At 34.5% G+C, this 19,092-nt stretch overlaps 1 protein-coding gene across 1 annotated transcript in view; it reads left to right on the top strand.

The window, feature by feature from the left end:
• The window catches only part of CNTN5 (contactin 5), a 504,363-nt gene that overhangs the window by 79,896 nt on the left and 405,375 nt on the right, over positions 1-19,092 (top strand). Inside the window, exon 4 of the mRNA XM_024760353.1 lies at positions 12,013-12,108. Within this exon, the coding sequence (XP_024616121.1) occupies positions 12,081-12,108 (28 nt within the window). The 5' untranslated portion in view covers positions 12,013-12,080. The remainder of the gene's footprint in view (positions 1-12,012; positions 12,109-19,092) is intronic.

Here is a 19,092-nt window from a genome sequence, read left to right as displayed (position 1 = left end):
TTTTCCAGCTTATTGGCATAGAATTATCCTCTTATAATCCCTTTTTATTTGTGTGGTTTTGGTTGCAACTTCTTTATTATTTCTGATTTTATTGATTTGGGCATGCTCTCTTTTTTCTTTCTTGATGAGTCTGGCTAAATGTTTATCAATTTTATTTATCTTTGCAAAGGACCAGCTCTTAGTTTCATTGATCTTTTTCATTGTTTTTTTAGTCTTTATTTTACTTAATTTTACCCTGATCTTTATGATTTCTTTACTTCCACTAACTTTGGATTTTCTTTGTTCTTCTTTCTCTGGTTCCTTTTGTTGTAAAGTTAAGTTGTTTACTTAACATTTTTCTTATTTCCTGAAGTAGGCTTGTATTGCTATAGACTTCTCTTTAAGAACTGCTTTTGGATTATTTTGTTGTAGTGCATTTATCTACAGATAGTTTTTAATTTCTTCTTTGATTTCTTCAGAGAACCTTTGGTTGTTTAGTAGCATATTGTTTAGCATTCACATGCTTGGGTTTTTTGTAGGGCCCAGGAAACACAGAAATTGAAGATATCTATATCTATATCTTGATATAGATATATAAAGACCATCTGGTCTAATGTGTCCTTTAAGGCCAGTGTTTCCTTATGGATTTTCAGTCCAGTGATGTAAGTGGTGTGTTAAAATCCCCTTTTATTGTTGTTACTATAGAAGATATAACAATTGTAAATATATATGAACCCAATATAGGAGAACCAAAATACATAAAACAAATATTAACAGACATAAAGGGAGAAATTGATAGTAACACACTCCCATATTGCCTGCAGAGTTTCTGCTGCAAAGTCAGTTGATAGCCTCATGCATGTTCCCTTGTTCATAACTTGTTGCTCTTTAGAATATTTTCTTTTTATCTTTAATTTTTGCCATTTTAATCACAATGTGTCTTGGTCTGGTCCTCTCTGGTTTAATCTTGTTTGGAACTCTGTTTCCTGGACCTGGATATTTATTTCCTTTCCCGGATTAAGGAAGTTTCAGCTATGATGTCTTCAAATATGTTCTCTGACCATTTCTTTCCCTATTCTCCTCCTGGGACCCCTATAATGTGGATAATAACATGCTTGATGTTGTTGCAGTATCTCTTAAACTGTCTTTATTTCATTTTATTCTTTTGTCTTTCTCTGTTCACTGCAGTGATTTCCACTGCTCTGTCTCCTAGCCCACTGATCTGTTTCTCTTTATCATCTAATCTACTGTTGATTCCTTCCAGTGTATTTTTGCTTTCAGTTATTGTATTATTTACCTACGTTTGGTAAATAATACCAAGCAAAGGTAAAACCAAACTATGTTTGGTTCTTTTTTATGTTTTTTTACACTTTGTTAAAAATTTCTAACTTCTTACTCTGTTCATCCAAACTTCTCCTGAGTTCTTTGAATATCTTTATGATCATTACCTTGAACTCTTTATCAGATAGATTGCTTATCTCTATTTCACTTATTTCTTCTTCTGGTGTTTATCTTCTTTATTAGGAACATATTCTTCTGTCACCTCATTTTGCCTAATTTGCTGTTTTTATTTCTTTGTATTTGGTAAGTTGTCTATATTACCAGACTTGGAAAATTAGCCTTTTATAGGAGATGTCTTATGCTTCCTGGCAGTGCACTCATTCTGGTCACCAGAATTATATGCTCTAGGGTTGCCCTGCTGTTGCGGCAGGATGACTATGTGGGGAGCCTGGTAGGCATGGCTGGTCCTTGGTCTCATTGGTGGCCAAGCTCTGATTTGTGCAGAGGCTGCCAGATGCTAGTGGGTAGTGCTGGGGTAGGTTGTGGTATAAGTCTTGACTACACTGTGTCTCACTTCTCCTACCTGTCTTGTTGTTTTCTTCTTTAAATTTTTTATTTGTAGAAGATATTTTCTGCAAGTCTTATGTTCTTTCTCATCAATAGTTGTTCTTTAAATATCTTATATTTTCAACTGCACAGGCATTTAAGCTTATTTCTCTTGAGTGACCAAAATCCCTGATTTAGAGATGAAGAAGAAAACACAGGAAGGTTAAACTATTGCTGAAAATTGCATAGCTAAATAATAGAAGAGTTAAGTTTAGCATTAATCTCATGATTCTCACAACAGTGATATTTTATAACAAAAATAATAATAACAGTTATATTTGCTTTAATTTATTGTGTTGTGCCATGTGTTGTACTAATTGCTGTGTATACATTATTATATTTAAGTCTTAAAAATTTTTATGAGATAATTTTTTTAGCCTTCATTTCACAGATAAAGAAGCTGAGATATGAACAGAGAAGTAGCTTGTTTAAATTTGGCTCCACTCAGCTGCCTCTTTTACTTAATGAGTGTTATTTCCTCTTTTAATTTGTATAACTTTGTAGATTGTCCTCAAATAGTAGAATTTGAGAACCTCTTATACTATAGCTTAAAGTATTTAGAAAAAGAAATATTTAGGTTTATAATTAGAAGTTGATAAGATATATCTTTCTGAAATTTAAAGAGGGAAATACTCGTGATTAAGTGCTTTTTAATTGGTCAGTTATGTAACATACTTTTATATGTCAGGGAATTTTTCACAGTAATCTTATAACATATATATATAATTAATTATCTCATCTCATCTTTCTTGGGAAGTAAAGCATAGTGAAGTAAAATATTTTGCCCAAGGAGGCCATTAATAAATAGGGATACTAGAATTTGAACCTTGGTCTTTTGCTTTCAAAAATATCATTTTTTATAGCAATATTTTAAAATATATTTTTAGGATTCTACTCTAGATGGAGAGTAGTTCAGGCAGAGAGAACAGCTAGGACAAGGGCCTAAGAATATTACAATGAACATAACAAACAAAAATCTCTTCTCTCATAGACCATAAATTCTCTGTGTGGGGGACACAATAGACAAAGCAAGTAAATAGTTTGTTAGCAGATAAGTGCTAAATAAAAAAAAAAATTAGGGAAATGGAATAAAGGATGTGTAGAGGGTCATGGAGGTCATACTTTTTGATAAGTTATCCAGGAAAGGTCTCTCCATGAAGGTGACATTAAAATAAAGCCCTAAAGAGGGAAAGATGACAGTCATTATTATATCTGGGGGGAAGGTATTCTAGATGGAGGAAGCAACAAGTACAAAGGCTCTGAGGCAGGATAATACTTGATATATTTGATAAAAGGCAAGGAAGCTAGTGTGCTAGAATGGAGGGAGGGAAGATGTATGTAGTTGTAAGAGATGACATCAAAGAGGAAACAAAGTCTAGATAATCTAGGGCCTGTAGGGCATCGTAAGTCTCAAAAGTTTGACTTTTCCTCTTAGTGAGATAAAAAGCCATTTAAAGCATTTGGTATATATATATAACTTTATTTTAAAATAACCAGCTCTGACTACAGTGCTAATAAATAGAAAGAGAGCAAAGGAAGGAGCAGTGACACCAGTAGGGTGATATCACAACAATCAAGGTGAGAGAGGCCTAGATGAAAGCTGTAGAAGAAGTTAGATGTTGTTGGATTCTGGATATATTATGAAATAATATCAGTAGGACTTGCTCATGAATTGTATGTAGGGTGTGAGAGACATACTGAATTACAGATTATTTTTGTATTTTGTTTTAATAACTGGAAGAATGGAATGATTATTTACTCTGATGGGAAATATTATGGCAATGAAAGGTTGGCAGGTGAAAATGGGAGTCCCAATAGGATGTGTTATGTTTGCAATGCTTATTAGACATTTAGATGGAAATGTCAAATTGTGTGTGTGTGTGTGTGTGTGTGTGTGTGTGTGTGTGTGTGTGTGCATGTGCTGCCATTCAAGGGAGGTGTCCAGGCAGGAATAAGTTTGGTAATTTTTTGGTTTATACATGATTTTTAAATACAAGGGCTAGGTAAGATAAACTTGGGAATGGTATGGACTGAGAAATGAAAAGATCCAAGGAGGGGCCATGAAATGTCTAGATATTGGGAAGATGAGGAAGAACAAGCTAATGAAAGTGAAGGGGAGGGCACAGTGAAGGAGGAGAAATGCAAGTGAAGAAATTGTTTTCAGAAGAAAAATGTGATCAACTCTATCAATACTACTGAATATAGGTCAAATAGATGAGAACTGAGCAATTGATCATTAAATGAAACAATGTTGAGGTTATTACTTTCACAGTAACATTTGGACAGTGGTAGAGAGACAGCTTGATTTGAGAAGCTTAAAAAAATGGGAGTTTTTCTTTGTGTGTGTTTCTTTTCTTTTGAGGAAGGGGTGAACAAAATGTGTTTGTACCTAGAGGGAAAAATGGGGTCAAAGAGATACAATTTTTCCTTCCACATTTTTTTGGTCAACTTTGGAGCAATGCCCATATGAGTGCTACTGATGATGTCTGAAGTGGAGATGGTCTTTGATTAGATCACAGATAGTTACGATAAGAAGTTGGGACACAATATAGATACAGATAAATCAATAGCTATTGTGGTAGTGTTACAGATTGGCTTCCCTGGGAATCAGACTTGGTGAGATGAAGTTTAGTGTAGATGATAATTTTAAGAAGCGCCTTTGAAATCACCCACCAGAAGGGAAGAGGAAGGAGCAGATGTGGGAAGAGAATAATTTGAGCTGTGATACAGGCCCAGCAACAGCCCCAGCTAACACTAAGGATGATGTCAAAAGCTAGAATGGCTTGTCAGCATTGTCTGGAGTTGGGCTGAGGTGGTCAGTGCTCTCATCGAGCAACTGTTGGATGTTGGCTGTTGTGCTACCCAAGGAAGAGATATAACCTCAGATGAGCTGATTTTCTGTAGCAAAGGCAGTCCCTGAGAGAGCTGAAAGTTGGAAGCTGTCTGTCAATGTAACTCCCAGCAGTTCAGACAAGTCCTTCATGGAAGGGAAATATGTGGCACACACTGCAGTGCCCCCATAGATAGAATACATGCATGCAGTTTTTAGATTACTTCTATTTTCTTCAGGAATTATAAGGAGAGAAGTGGGGGAAGGGGCAGGAGGTTGTTTTGAAAGAGAGTAATTGTAAACTTATTTTCTAGAGGATTAAGAGAAAATGGACTCCATAAATGTACTGGAATTACCAGGCAAAACAAAGGGCTTGTTTGAGATTAATGGTCATAAATTTAGAGCAAGACTAGTCATCATTGTTGATGTTTTATCCACTCAAATGGATAATGTTTTATCCATTCCCTTACCCAGAGCAGAATAGGAAGACAGTTCAACTTAACCAAAGTTGAAGTTGTACTTGAATAAAATGGAAGGAGAAAGGGGTAAGGAGTCATGGTTGTAGATGAAGAAGTGATTATCTATTTAAATATTATAAAATGCAAAATAGCTGAAGAGGATAGTTGGGCTGAAAATTTTGAGAGACAATAAAAAGATCTAATAGTTTTAGGAATTAATGTAAGTACTAAATGACTTGCTGGTTTTACTAAGTGGCACACAGGCCACATCTCTATTGGTCTATTACATTCAAAATCCCTATACATGCTCTATTAGTTCCGTTGTATATATAAGTTTCTAATGCTTAGCCTTATACTTTCCTGAGAATGAATTAAGACTAATTTGAGTTTGGAAAAGTTGTAAACTTAGAAGCAAACAAATAAGGATTATTTATGTAATTGTTTACCCAGAGTGGAGAAAAGTAAGTCAAATGTAAAAAACCCTCTGCCAGGGTTCATAGACTATCATCACATTAGTTAAACAAATTTATATACAACTTTAACATTTTAGATTATTTCACCATATATACTATTCACAGTTGAAGTAGCTTTTTATAACATACATCAAGATACCAAAGAAAGGACCTAAAATCAAAAACATTTTTATCACATTCTTTGGATAATTTATCTCTTTACAAAAGAATTTGCAATTTACTATTTCACTTATAATGTAGTTAAAAATCATCTCTTTCAAAGCACACATACACAGGTGTGCTTTGGTTTTCTCTTAATCAGTGAACCCTTTGGCTGGATGATTTGGGTGTGATAATATGTAAAGTGAAAATTGTAATCCATAGCAAGCGATTACTGACCTGTTATATATAACCAAAGAAAGAATGGGAATGAGGAAAATTTCATTATTATAAAATCTACAGGTCTCTTGTAGATTTACCTCACCATGTCTCCAACTGTATCTTAATTCAATTCTTATCTCCGTGTAATAGATGGGACTGTATTTTTTGAGATACCTCTAATTAGCTCCATTGATATTCTCAAAAGACTAATTTTATTAAATAATAAACATTTTCAAAAGGTGATATGTTGTCCCATTTACAGATGACTTATAACAAATATATTAAAGAATTACTTCATGTGATATAATAGGAAAATGTTTTTAAAAATCACATTGATCAAAATATTCTAAATTAAGAATATCAGAACAACTCTAGATTAAAAACATGGTAGTTCCCAAAATGAATTTTTCATCTTGGATGCCCAAATCCTTATTGGTTGTGAGTTTTTATTCTTATTACTTAACCTTAGGGAATGACAGTGTCCTCATCAATAACTGGGGATAATAAGCCCTGCCCAATCTGCTTACAAATTGATCACAAGCTCATGAGCTCACACTTGCCAATAAAACCCCACAAAACTTCATGTTTCTATGGCTTTTGGTCAAGGTACCATTCAATAATCAAATTTTTATTTTAAATTTTAATTTTTATTTTAATTTTAAACTATTATTAAGAATATTGCTGGGCTTCCCTGGTGGCGCTGTGGTTGAGAGTCCGCCTGCCGATGCAGGGGATATTGCTTGTTGTAGAGTATCTTATGAAAGACTTTTCATGCAAACAAATAGCTATGTATTAAAATGCTAATTATTATTAATTATTATTAATTAATTATCCCTCAAAATAAATGTATGAATTATTTTATCAATTTTTCACTAATTTTCTCATCTCTATATCTGTCAGAAAATGATTTTTAATAAGAGGTGCTCATGAAGATTACTTTTAAATTCCTAAAACCAACTATTGGTTGGTTTTAACTTCCAAATATTGAATTGCTTTTTTCCTAATACATTTTTTAAAAACAACCACATTGAGTTTGATTTGCCAACTCACTACTTATTAACTGTATGACCAAAGTCAAGTGTTTATTTTCTTTTCACATACATTTAGTAATCTTTAAAACAGAGAAATTACTATTTCATTTCCAGGAAACTTGGCATACAGTAGTATGCTAGTAGCTAGTGTAATTATTATCCATCCATTCTTTTATTTGCCCTTATATTTTTAACATTTTACAATGTCAAAGATAGTTTCTGAATGAGGTCTGACCAATTTTTATTACAGGATATTTACATTGGATACACAAAAAATCTGACAATAATCTGAATTATCTTGATGATAATAACAAGAACAAAACTGATGAAAGACTTCAATATGCAATCTATCAGTCAATTTTGTAGAAATCGTAGAAGTTAAATCCATGAGTCCCCTCAGATATATCACTCATCTTAGTTCCTCAATCTTAATAATCTTACATATGAATCTGATACCCAAAAGTTAGTAATATTTAATAAAGCTCGTGTCTGACACCTGGTCTAAATTGTTTTGTCTTTTTCAATGGTTTCACTTTTTGTAAAAATTCAAACTCAACTTTAAGAATTTTTGAATTCATAATGAATTGTCTCTATAGTCATAGCACTTTTAACATTAGAGAATCAATTGAGCATGCCTGGAGCATTGACAGTCTAAAACTTACGGCCCCACCTATAGGGTGAATGTATAACTGAGTGCAATTCAAAATGATCACCCCATTTCCATTCCTTCTTCCAAATGCATGACTCCCATAAGCCAAGGATTGCCATTTATTTGGAACAGATCTAAGACTAGGAAATTAAAAACCAGAAGAAAGGTGAACCTCAGCACTTCATTCCTAATTATATAAGATTTATCTTCTTGCCTTGACCATTTTCCCTCACTTCTCCCCAATAATTAACCAATCCCTTATATTTAGCATACATAATCGTAAAATTAGTATCCAAAACCCCTGTCACTCTCCAACACTTTAAAATAATTCACCATTCTAGGGAATAATTTCTGAAATATTTTTACGTGTGTGTGTGTGTGTGTGTGTGTGTGTGTGTGTGTGTGTGTAGCTCACACTACACCTACTTAAAGTGTTTCAGTGGGTGAAGAACCTTTCTAATTGACTTGAAAACTTGCTCAGCCTACTATACTACCCATTGTGATCTTTATGAAGTCTTGCAGAAGAAATCCCTCTTGAACCTTAATATCCAGCAACACTGTACTTCTTCTGAGTTACTAGAAAGTTTTGATCTTAAAATAATCATGAATTCTAAGACTGGGGACATATTCATGTTTGTTTTGACCCTCTTAAGTTTATGAGTCAAATTTTATGGCCAACTTCCAATAATTTACAAAAGAAGTCTATGACATATTTTCTTAAGTCCTCATGTTATGCTACAGGATTTTTGCCATACCCATTTTGCCTTCACCTGGAATTTGTCAACTACAAATTTTATATTTTGTATTATATACATATATATCTAAGCTACCCCAAACCCTTTGTGGAATAATGAAGGAAAGAAAAGAAAAGATGGAAATCAGAAAAGCAGGCAGGTAGGCAAGTAGGTTTGAGGGAGGAAGGAAGGAAGGAAGGAAGGAAGGAACCCAAAGTGTATGTGCAGTGTATGTATGTGTATGTGTTGGTGTGCATATGTTTGCAACATACATTTAGGGGAATGGCATGAAGTGCTATATAGTAGTACATGCACATGGTATGTACTAGTTACCCATAAGTATGGCTGTGACAAGCTGAAGCAGTGATGGTTTGGGCTCATGCATCTATTTGGTGGCATAGACTCATCTGAGCTGGGTCTATGGACAGTTGGCCCAAGTAAGTATGATTAGTTCATTTATATACATCCTTCCTTTACAGCTTTTCTGTATCATCAGTACCTAACATAGTATTTGGTGTATAGTTTGCACTGAAAAAAATATTTGTTAAATGAATAAAGGAAATGATTTGTCTTATGTGTGGTCAATATGCTTCCAATCACACATTCCAACTCTATATTCTGTCATGTGAGTCTCTCAGTCACATCATTAATTGTATACCTCTTTTTCTTTGTATGGTTTACCTAGGATGAATAGGTGTTATAATTCTGTAAGCCACAGTTCTAGTTAAAGCTCCACTCTCAAACTCTGCATGAGTTTCTGAACTTGGAAAAAGGGTCAGAGAAAAGACAAGGCCTGAGGCCCTGTGATTTTTGATCATAAACTTTCTCCTCCAGATTTTTACTTGTCCGTTTGTCCATGTGTTTTATCCTAAGTCCAGAAAGAAGTTTACTTCAGTTTATACTTTGAAACTGAATTTTAGAGTCCTTGTATTAAGATTTTTATTTTTACTCATTTTTTTCCCTTAAAGATCAAAAATAGAACACAGGAACAGGTATTTTTTCCCTTCTGTAGGTGACAAAAAATAATCAAAGTCACATCCATAAAATCTCTTGTTCTTTTTATTTTCATTTCTCTCCTAGATATAATAGAATGCTTACTAAAATAATGTGTTAAGCACTCAAACTAAGTTCTATGATGAGTACCTCCAAAGAAACCAACTGCTTTCTGTTCACACTGAGATCAAAATAACTGGCTGTATTTTTACTCAGACTATTCTCTCTAGTTGCCATCCCCACTCCAACCAAGAATTTTTTCACATCAGTCTCATCTCAGATCAACCAGAATCTTGCCTGACACGAGGACCATTTTTACATTATAAATAATAGTGTTTTACCCTTTTTCTTTTTCCTAAGAGGAAGGATTTAAATGAGGAAAACACTCTCCTTCAAAGTGCAGGCGTCTTTTTAGTATTTCTCTATATGTCTTTATGGAAAAAAAAATCTATTCACAGTTGAAAAAAATCCATTTACCTTTGTACTGCTGGTGCTATAGCTCCTAGGAAATAATGACACAGAGAAAATTCCATGAGAAAATGTTAATTGTACCTGTATTAACTGATGATACAAAATAAAGCAATTAGAGCTGAGTGTTATCTTTTGGGTCATTGTGATCTCAAAACACAATTCAGGTCATAATTATTGTATAATCTTCTTTTCTTTTTTTGTGTCTAATTTCTAGGCCATGCCTGTACTTCAATTTATCAGAAATAGGCCTTCATTTAGGACTGTTTGCTATTAAAATATTTTTTAACTATGATAGGTTGATTTGAAATATAATAAGCACAATATAAACTTGTAGTAAATGTATTGGAAGCTACATATATACTTTTCAGAAAACATTTAAGAAACTCAGTTAAAATAAATTGATATCCACATCGCTTTTCAGAATTTATAAATTCAATGAAGATGAAAAGAGGACAATAAAACCATATAATCTCTAAAGAGATATAACAGCCCCACTGCTTCACTGTGCTGTGTTTCTAAGAGTAGTCAAAGGAAGTCAAATGGGAAACCTTGCCATGCTTTGTTATCAGACTGAGGTCATTTGTTGGAAAAAAAGGCAGCCTCTATCTCTAAAGGTCAATGCACATTAGTTTAAAGCCATGAATCATATAAATTTGAAAACGAATGAACTTGACTTTTATTAGAAGTTAGTGTGTATGTTTTTCATGCCACCAAAAAAAGTAAAAGTAGAATTATTCTTTCTCTTTTGTATTGCCACTTTATCTATTATTTATATTAACTATTATACACTTAACTACAGTGAAATGCAGAATTGTGTGTAAATTCCTAAACACTTTCTTCAATAATGAATTCCTCTCTTTTTATTCATTATGCCTTTACTGTTTATTAGTCCTTAATGACTTTGAAAGTATTTTAAAAGGTTTGATTGTAAATTCAGCAAATAAGTAAATTGTAACCCATATCTCAAAAAAAAATAAGTTATACGATCCCTCTTATAATATTAAAGTTAATGATTTATTTCTTTCATATCCATTCAGTATATTTTCTTAACTGCTTACTTTCATCATTCGTCAGTTTAACAGACATTAAATTTTAGATCTACATTGTATTACTATGAAATATACTATTTTAGCATGAAATGATGAAAAGGTTGAAAAAAATCTCTTTTATGATTGGTAAATAATGACGGAAAGGCAGAACATTTTCAAGAAGCATTTCTCACCAGGAGAACATGGTTTTACAAACTGGGAATTCTGGGACAATGTTTATTTATAAAAATATTGAACTCCTACCATTTCCAAGAAACTAAAAATCATTTCTTTGATCAGCCTAGCCCAATAAAAAAGGAAAGGTACATATGTATTGTTATGAATAGATTAATAAATGATAAAATAAATATAAATAATGCCTATCATTCTTTTTTAAGGCCACTTTATTTTTAGGAAAATATTTTAAATTGTGCAAATGCAACATAATTTAAGGGAAGACAATTGAACCCCAATCCTCCATACATACAAGTGAGTGTTTCAATAACTATAATACTACTAGAATAATCAAAATGGATGAGTATAATTAATTTGTACACACTATTCCAGGCTTCCATAAAATAAAAGTAACATGATTTTTTAAACTCACATTTATAGAGAAGAACACCTTATATCTTCATTATGTTTTGCTTGAGTGCACAAGTCTTTCTAATTTGGCAAATTCATGCTTGGCTTTACACACCGTTCCTAGCACGATAGATAATGAAGCAGCAGATTGGACATCAGGCACTCCAACCACTTCTATTTCTGTTCTTACTGTGTATCAATGGGTTCAATAGGTGGTAGAAAAATTAATATGCAGAAAGTATTATAAAGATGTAAAATAACTACTTAATGAGTTATAAAGGTACTGTTTAATTTATTCCTACACTGGCAACTTGTATGCACTACACACAGAAATTAGGAGTGTACATATAAACTGAAAATTGTGGTATTTAAAATTGGATGGTAAAGATTTATTGTCAAAACCTTCCTATCACTGCTTGACAAACAAAAAGAAACCTTCACTGAATAATGATAGAAAAGTATGTACAAGTTACAAAATAGTAATTCTTTAAGCTCCTTTTTGCCTTGCATCTAAATGCTGTGTTATGTTGACAGATCTGGGAAATTTTAGTGGCCGGACAAGAAGTGCAGTCTCTGTGAGGGAAGGCCAGGGGGTTGTTCTGATGTGCTCTCCTCCGCCTCATTCACCAGGTACAGTCGGATCCCATTCTATATTGCTGCTGCTCTCTTTTACTATATGCTCATTCTTTTAGACAGGGTATTGACTGGGGAACATTCAGGTGAAATGTGCATGTTTTCCGTGACATGTATCAGAGTACCAGATGAGTAATTAAAGACCATAGAGTCTAAATGTCATTGGGCAGGAGACTTAGCTCCTGTGATAAGATTGTTTCATTGTCTTTCTAAGTGTTGACTGTCCTGGTTATATTTCTGCCTGCCACCAGTGAGGAATATACTGCTTGGAGTACAAGGGAAGTGATAAGCTGAAAGAGTAAAAACTATTCAAAATTATTTGGAATGTCAGAGTTGAGCTAACTAAATACCACTGTGCATCTTGTTTCAGAAGATAAGCTGGAAACTGGGTTGTTTATGGCGTAGTTTTTCACACTGGAACGAAAACTGCTAAGAAATTTTTTTGTTCATACAAAACTATAGTTTACTTGTTCTTTTCTTGCTACTTGAGTTTTTGTTTGTAAAAGTCATGATAATAGGTAAGTACTTCTTGGGGTTTGGAGTAACAGAATAGTAAAAAGTGCTCAGGTTAATTATCTTAACTTTTGCCAACTCACAGAAAAATACACCCATTATGTTTGAGTCCTATAATTTGAGATGAGTGCCTCTTTGTACCTCAGTATAGTTTTCCTATAATACAATTTAAGAAAGGACAGCATAAATTAGAGAGAGAGAGAGAGAGAATCAAACATCTATTTCTACCTGAGAAATTATGAAGATTTTAGAGTTAACAACTGTAAACAGAATTCAGGATCCTGGTAACTCAACCAATTTTTCTTTGGTTAACGTGAAAGCCATATTTGTTTCTAGGTTGTACTATTAGTGTAGTGTTTGGGCTCAGTTTTGTTCTACCATAGATAATCCTTATCATAAATTATGATTAGACCTCAATCAGTTTTCTTAAAATTCCTCATCTTTATCTTACCCTCCTAACTTTCTCTTTAATTGAAAGAAAAGTAAACGATGTTTCAACAGGAAAATATTTTTGAAAACATTCTGCTTTGAAACTCAGAGGAATCACTATGAGGAATAATTTCTGAGTTGTACCAACCTAATTCTTAATATGTCAATTCAGTCACTCCAATCCTTTTGTGAGCAGTTTGTGAACTTTACAGAAAACATATCTAGTCTTACCTATATGTTTTACCTTTTTTTTTTTTTTTTTTTTGCGGTACGCGGGCCTCTCACTGCTGTGACCTCTCCCGTTGCGGAGCACAGGCTCCGGACGCGCAGGCTCAGCGGCCATGGTTCACGGGCCCAGCCGCACCGCGGCATGTGGGATCCTCCCGGATTGGGGCACAAACCCGTGTCCCCTGCATCGGCAGGCGGACTCTCAACCACTGCGCCACCAGGGAAGCCCTGTTTCACCTTTTTAAAAAGGATTTTAGTAGGTTTAGGAGACTCCTATAGAATTAATACATGTTATGTCTAATGTTGGGTCATTAGATTTGAAGAGAAGTATTAGATAAATAAGTGTTAGAGATAAAAAAAAAAAAGAGGGGGAGATGGAGGAGGGGGAGGAGAGAAAGGAGGAGGAGAAGAAGGAGGATGAGAAAGCAACAGGCTCTACAGAGGATGAAGCTGTTCATCACCAAGCTTACAGGGGTTAACAATATGCAGTGACCCCTGTGGAGAAAAAGTAAGATTTTTCTGAGGTACAATCTATATTGCAAGGCTGTTGGAACATGTGTTAAAAAATGAAATGAGAGAGGATAATATAAGAAACAAAGCTGCAAGATTACACATAGACAAATTATCCAATTGGCAGAGAAAACTATATACAGAAGCTTTCTAATGGGAAAAAATAGTATAGTGAATTGCATACATGATAAGCATAAGATAAGAATATGTATTAATAATTGAATAAATAAATAAAAATGTGATATCTGATTGAGATCAACAAGAATAAAGTTGGCAAGAGAAAAACCAGCTGATTGCTATTGTATACGTCATAAGAAATATTAGACTGATTATATAATTTAAAATTGTAGGAGAGGTTATATTCTACCAAGTACTCACGTTGAAGTGTTATGCCGAATGACCTACTCAAACATCAGTGTTAGCACAGCAAAGTTTTGGGGGACACATGCATGACACAGAATAACAGGAGTAGCTCAGCATCTAGACCAATGTTTAACACTTACCAGATGGGTAGTTATCCTCTGATCAGCCAAATCCTATAGCATATCTTTAGCTTTTTTGTGGAACATGGCATTTACATTCTGGCTCCAACTGAAATCCCTGAAGACATGGTTTCCACCGCAGCTCTTTAAAGTTATGACTGTTTATTCTACCAAATTGTATGTGCCATTCAGTGTGAGATTGGAACATATATCCTCCCTTCTCCTCATTGCCCATTCTCCTTTCTTCCTCCTTACAAAAAAATACCCCTCAATTTTTAAACTTTCAAGTCATCAAACTCTACACTTCCTTGTTGCTGTCATTCTTCTTCATTTCCTGAAGATTTTACCTTCTTTTCTTCATTCCCATGGTCTTGTTTTACAACCAATCTCAGCCACTTATCCGTTATGACCAACAGCTACAATCTCATAATTACCTCATTTGCAAGCATCTATTCTCTGAGTAGCATGAACTATCTTCTGCCCACTGCTTATAGTACCCTAATTCCAGGAATCCTTTAACCTCATTGAAATCTACAAATCATTGATCCTACCTCCTTTTCACCCTTCTTCCCCTCCTTTGATCCTTACTTTTCTCCTTCAATCATTATTTTCTTGCATACAGGCTTGCTTTCTTCATCTCTCTTTGCTTCATCACACTGACTCGACAGTCAGCAAAACACTGATCCCGACGTAAATCCATTTTTCAGCCTACTGCATGCCTGAAACTATTCAGCTTAGTATGACTGTAGAAAAAATAGAGAGTTATGCAGACTAGTCTAAATTTAAAATACAAACTATGAATTTCAAGTGCGCTTATGATGACCAGGAATTAACGGGGGAAAAAAAACCAAACCTAGTCCTTTCACTGTAATTTTGTCAAACTTTCAATGTCTCCCATCATTCAATTTTTCTCCCATCTTCACTTTCAGCTGATAACCATTTCATTGTAAAAGGAAAGCGATTAGAAGATAACTTCCACAAGCCTTCATCACCAAGTCACACACTCATTAACATGTGTATTCACACTCTAACTTCTCTTTTTTAGAATAGATGCATTGCTGTGCTTCTAAGGCCAATCCCTCAACTTGTGCACTGTAGTTCATCCTTTTTTATCTACTTAAAGAATCGCTTCAGTAATACTCTTTCCTCTCTTCTACATTTTTACCAGAGATTGTTTACTTTCTTCTGCGTCATTCCCAGCAGGGTGCAACCATACTGTCCCCTACTTCATCTAAAGACAAAACAAAGCAAAGCAAACGTCTCCTGACTCCTGTCCTCTTTCAGCTACTACCTCATTTTCCTGCTCCTCTCCATAGCGAACTCTTCAAAAGCTCTGTCTGTACATGCACTATCCAATTTAACTCCAGTGTGGTCTCTCTGTCTCTTTCTGTCTCTCTGCCCTCTTTCTCTGTCTTTTTCTTTATCTTTTTACCAGATTTATTGAGATCCGATTTATATCCCAGGGAATTCACCTATTTTAAGTGTACAGGTCAATGAGTTTTCATATATTTAATACAGTTGTGTCACTATCACCACAATCCTGTCTTAGAACTTCCATTATTTCACAAAGGCATGTCTGCCCATGTCCCCAATAACTGATCTATTTTCTGTCTCTATAGTTTTACGTTTTCTAAAAAATTTATTTTACTGGAATCATACAATGTGCAGCCACGTGTGTGTGTGTGAGTTTGGTTTCTTTTATTTGGCTTAATGTTTCTTTATGTTTCATCCGTATTGTGGCATTTATCAGTAGTTTGTTATTTTATATTGCTGAACAGTATTCCATTGTGCAGATATGCCCCATTCTGTTTATCCATTCCTCAGTTGATGGCATTTGGCTTATTTTCAGTTTTCATGTTGGTCACTCTTTCCTTTATAAAATACTTTCTTGCAAGATTCCACACACTCTTGCTTTCCCCTTACCTTACTTCGTAATCCCCTATGCTGACTTTGCCCCATTTTCTCAAACTCTTAATCTTTCAGTCCCCCAAATAAGTGCTTATCTTTGAACTTCTTTCCTTAATATACCCTCACTCCCTTAGGTTTCACCTCACAATGATCTTTAAGTACTGACATCTCCCAAACATATGTTTCCAACCAGGAATCTGGGTTGTATATTCAACTGTCTATTCAAAATTTCCATTTGGATGGCTAACAGACACCTCAAGCTTAACCATGACTAAAACTAAACTCCTGGTTATATCTTCCCCAAATCTGAGGTCTTTTCCACCTCAATTAATGGCAATTTCATTTCTTACAATTCATCAACCTTAGAGTCATTCTTAACCTCTCACTTTCTCTCACACCTCACATAGAAACCATCAGTTTTATTGGCGCTACTTGAAATTTTATCCAAAACCTGACCATTTTTTATACCCTCCACTGATAGTTCTCTAGTATAAACTACCATCATTTCTTACCTGGGTTTTTGCAGTAGCCTCTTAACTAAGCTCCCTCATTTTGCCTTTACCTTTTTTCAATCTATTCTCAACATACTAGCTAAGAGTGATTCCTTAAAACTAATTTGTACCATGTCACCCCTCTGCCTAAAACTCTCCAAAAACTTCTGCTAAAGACTGAAGTGAGTTACCCCAAAATTCATATGAAGCCCCAACTCGCAGTGTGATGGTATTTGGAGATGGGTCCTTTGGGAAGTAACTAGGTGTATAGAAGGCCCTGAGGGTGGGATCCTCATAATGGGATTAGTGCCCTTATAAGAAGAGATATTAGAGAGCTCACTCTTTCTCTCCTCATTATGACAACATAGTGAGACAATGGCCATGTGCAAGTCAGGAAGCAAGCTCTCACCGGAAACCAACTATGCTGACACCCTGATCTCAGACTTCTAGCCTCCAGCCTCGTGAGAAAACAAATTTCTGTTGTTTAAGCCACCCAGTCTGTGGTATTTTGTTATGGCACCCCAAGCTGTCTAATACACCATTTTATTCAGAGTCAAAGCCAAAGTCTTTACAGTGGGTTAGAGTCCTTACCATTTGACTCCATGTAATCTCTCTGACCTTATCTACTATTCTCCCTCCTATTTTTTCACATGTAGTCATGGTCTCCCTGATGCTCTACAAGTAACTACACATGGTCCTGCCTCAAAGCCTTTTCAGTTGCTATTCCCTGTGCCTGATCCCTCTTATGCTTGGCATATGAATGTCTCCCTCACATTCATATCTTCCTTCAAATTTTACATTCTTGGTAAAACAGTTTCCTGATTTTCCTCTTTTGATATTGCACCTCCACAATTCCTTTCCTCTTCCTCCACTTTCTCTCCATAATGCTCATCACTTTCCATATACTGCACAATTTTACTTACTCATTTATTCACTGTCTCCTTGATTTAGAATGTAAATTCCATGAGGACAGAATTTTTGTAGTTTTTGTTCAGAGTTGAACTCCATGCCTAGAACAGTGCCTGGCACAGAGTAGGAGCTCAAAAATTATTTGTTGAGTAAATATATGCATAACATTCATAAATAAGTTAGCCAAGGATTTTAACCCATACATAACTCTCAGAAACCTTGAGAAAGAAATCATAAACAAGAAGAAGTAAATATAGCTCAGCCATGTATTGAATAGTAAGAAAACTTTTCTTACCATTCATCTTTTTCTCTAATGATGTTGTGAATTGTAGAACAGATAAATGAAACATGATTCACATCATCAATATGGAAGAATAAAATGGAACATTTTATATTTTTGTCAAAAGAACAAACTGTAACCTGAATGATTGGATTTATTAGTTGAGATCACAATCACACTGTGAAATAGTGAATTAATCTTAATGCTTTACTTAATCAATTAAAAGGAGAACTTTGAAAATGTCTTGGGGAAGTCAAGTCAAAAATGCTTGCTGAAGAGGCAGGGTGAGTGTAGAAAGAATAAGCCAGGGCTACTCAGTGAGAGAGGCCTTGTGATTGCATCCCTGGTCTGGCGCCAGTTAGCAACAGCCTCGACAACTGCCTTTGTTTTGGTGGGATGAGACTGTGTACTGTGAAATGAGTAAATACCCTGAGATGTACTAGAATCTGAGACCCAAATTTCTGTCAAGTCCAAATAGCCATGTAGATCATCACAGCATACCTGGTTAACTGATGCTTGATTGTGCTTTGTTCCCCACTCTTATCTTACTTCCTTCTTTCAAATCATAATTAGTTTATTATTTTATTTTATCAGAGCTTTATTAAGTGAAGTAAAGTGTTGGAAGTAAAAGTTTCCTAATATTTTTATCTCCTCTAGTAGATTATATGTTCCTTAAGAGTATGAAACTTTCCACCTCATATTTATATCTCTAATATTTAGTGCACTACCTGACATTTAGTAAGTATTCAGTAAATGCATGTTCAATAACTGAATAAATGTGCTGATTCTAACAAGAGTTTTATAAGGCTTTAGACAGTTTCTATTAGCCTCCTGTGATTAGTTTATGATAACCAACTCACATTTATGACAGATATTTGGGTCACATAATATCATATTCAAATATTATTACAAAGTATAACAGCTACTAAGATTTAGTAGCAACTATATGAAATTGTAAATAGTTTATATATCAGAGAAGATTAAATAATATTCAGAAATAGCCCCAAAATCCATTTACTCATTATCTCAAATGGACATACAATGCATATTTTCTTTTCTGTGAATAAAAGCAAGAGCTAGGATTGACTCATTTGCTAAATTCCCCTGTTTACTTCCCAAGAGAGCAATATTAATTCCTGTCAGTAACATCTGTGAATAAAAACATCTTGATTGGATACTGAAGTAGTTATTCATCTACCAGGAAATAGATATATATTTCTAGACTGTTAAG

Source organism: Neophocaena asiaeorientalis, unplaced genomic scaffold, assembly GCF_003031525.2.
Source record: "Neophocaena asiaeorientalis asiaeorientalis breed wild unplaced genomic scaffold, Neophocaena_asiaeorientalis_V1.1 scaffold601, whole genome shotgun sequence".
Lineage (NCBI taxonomy): Eukaryota > Metazoa > Chordata > Mammalia > Artiodactyla > Phocoenidae > Neophocaena > Neophocaena asiaeorientalis.
The sequence above is the reverse complement of the archived record's forward strand: the minus strand, read 5'-3'. Positions and strand labels throughout refer to the sequence as shown.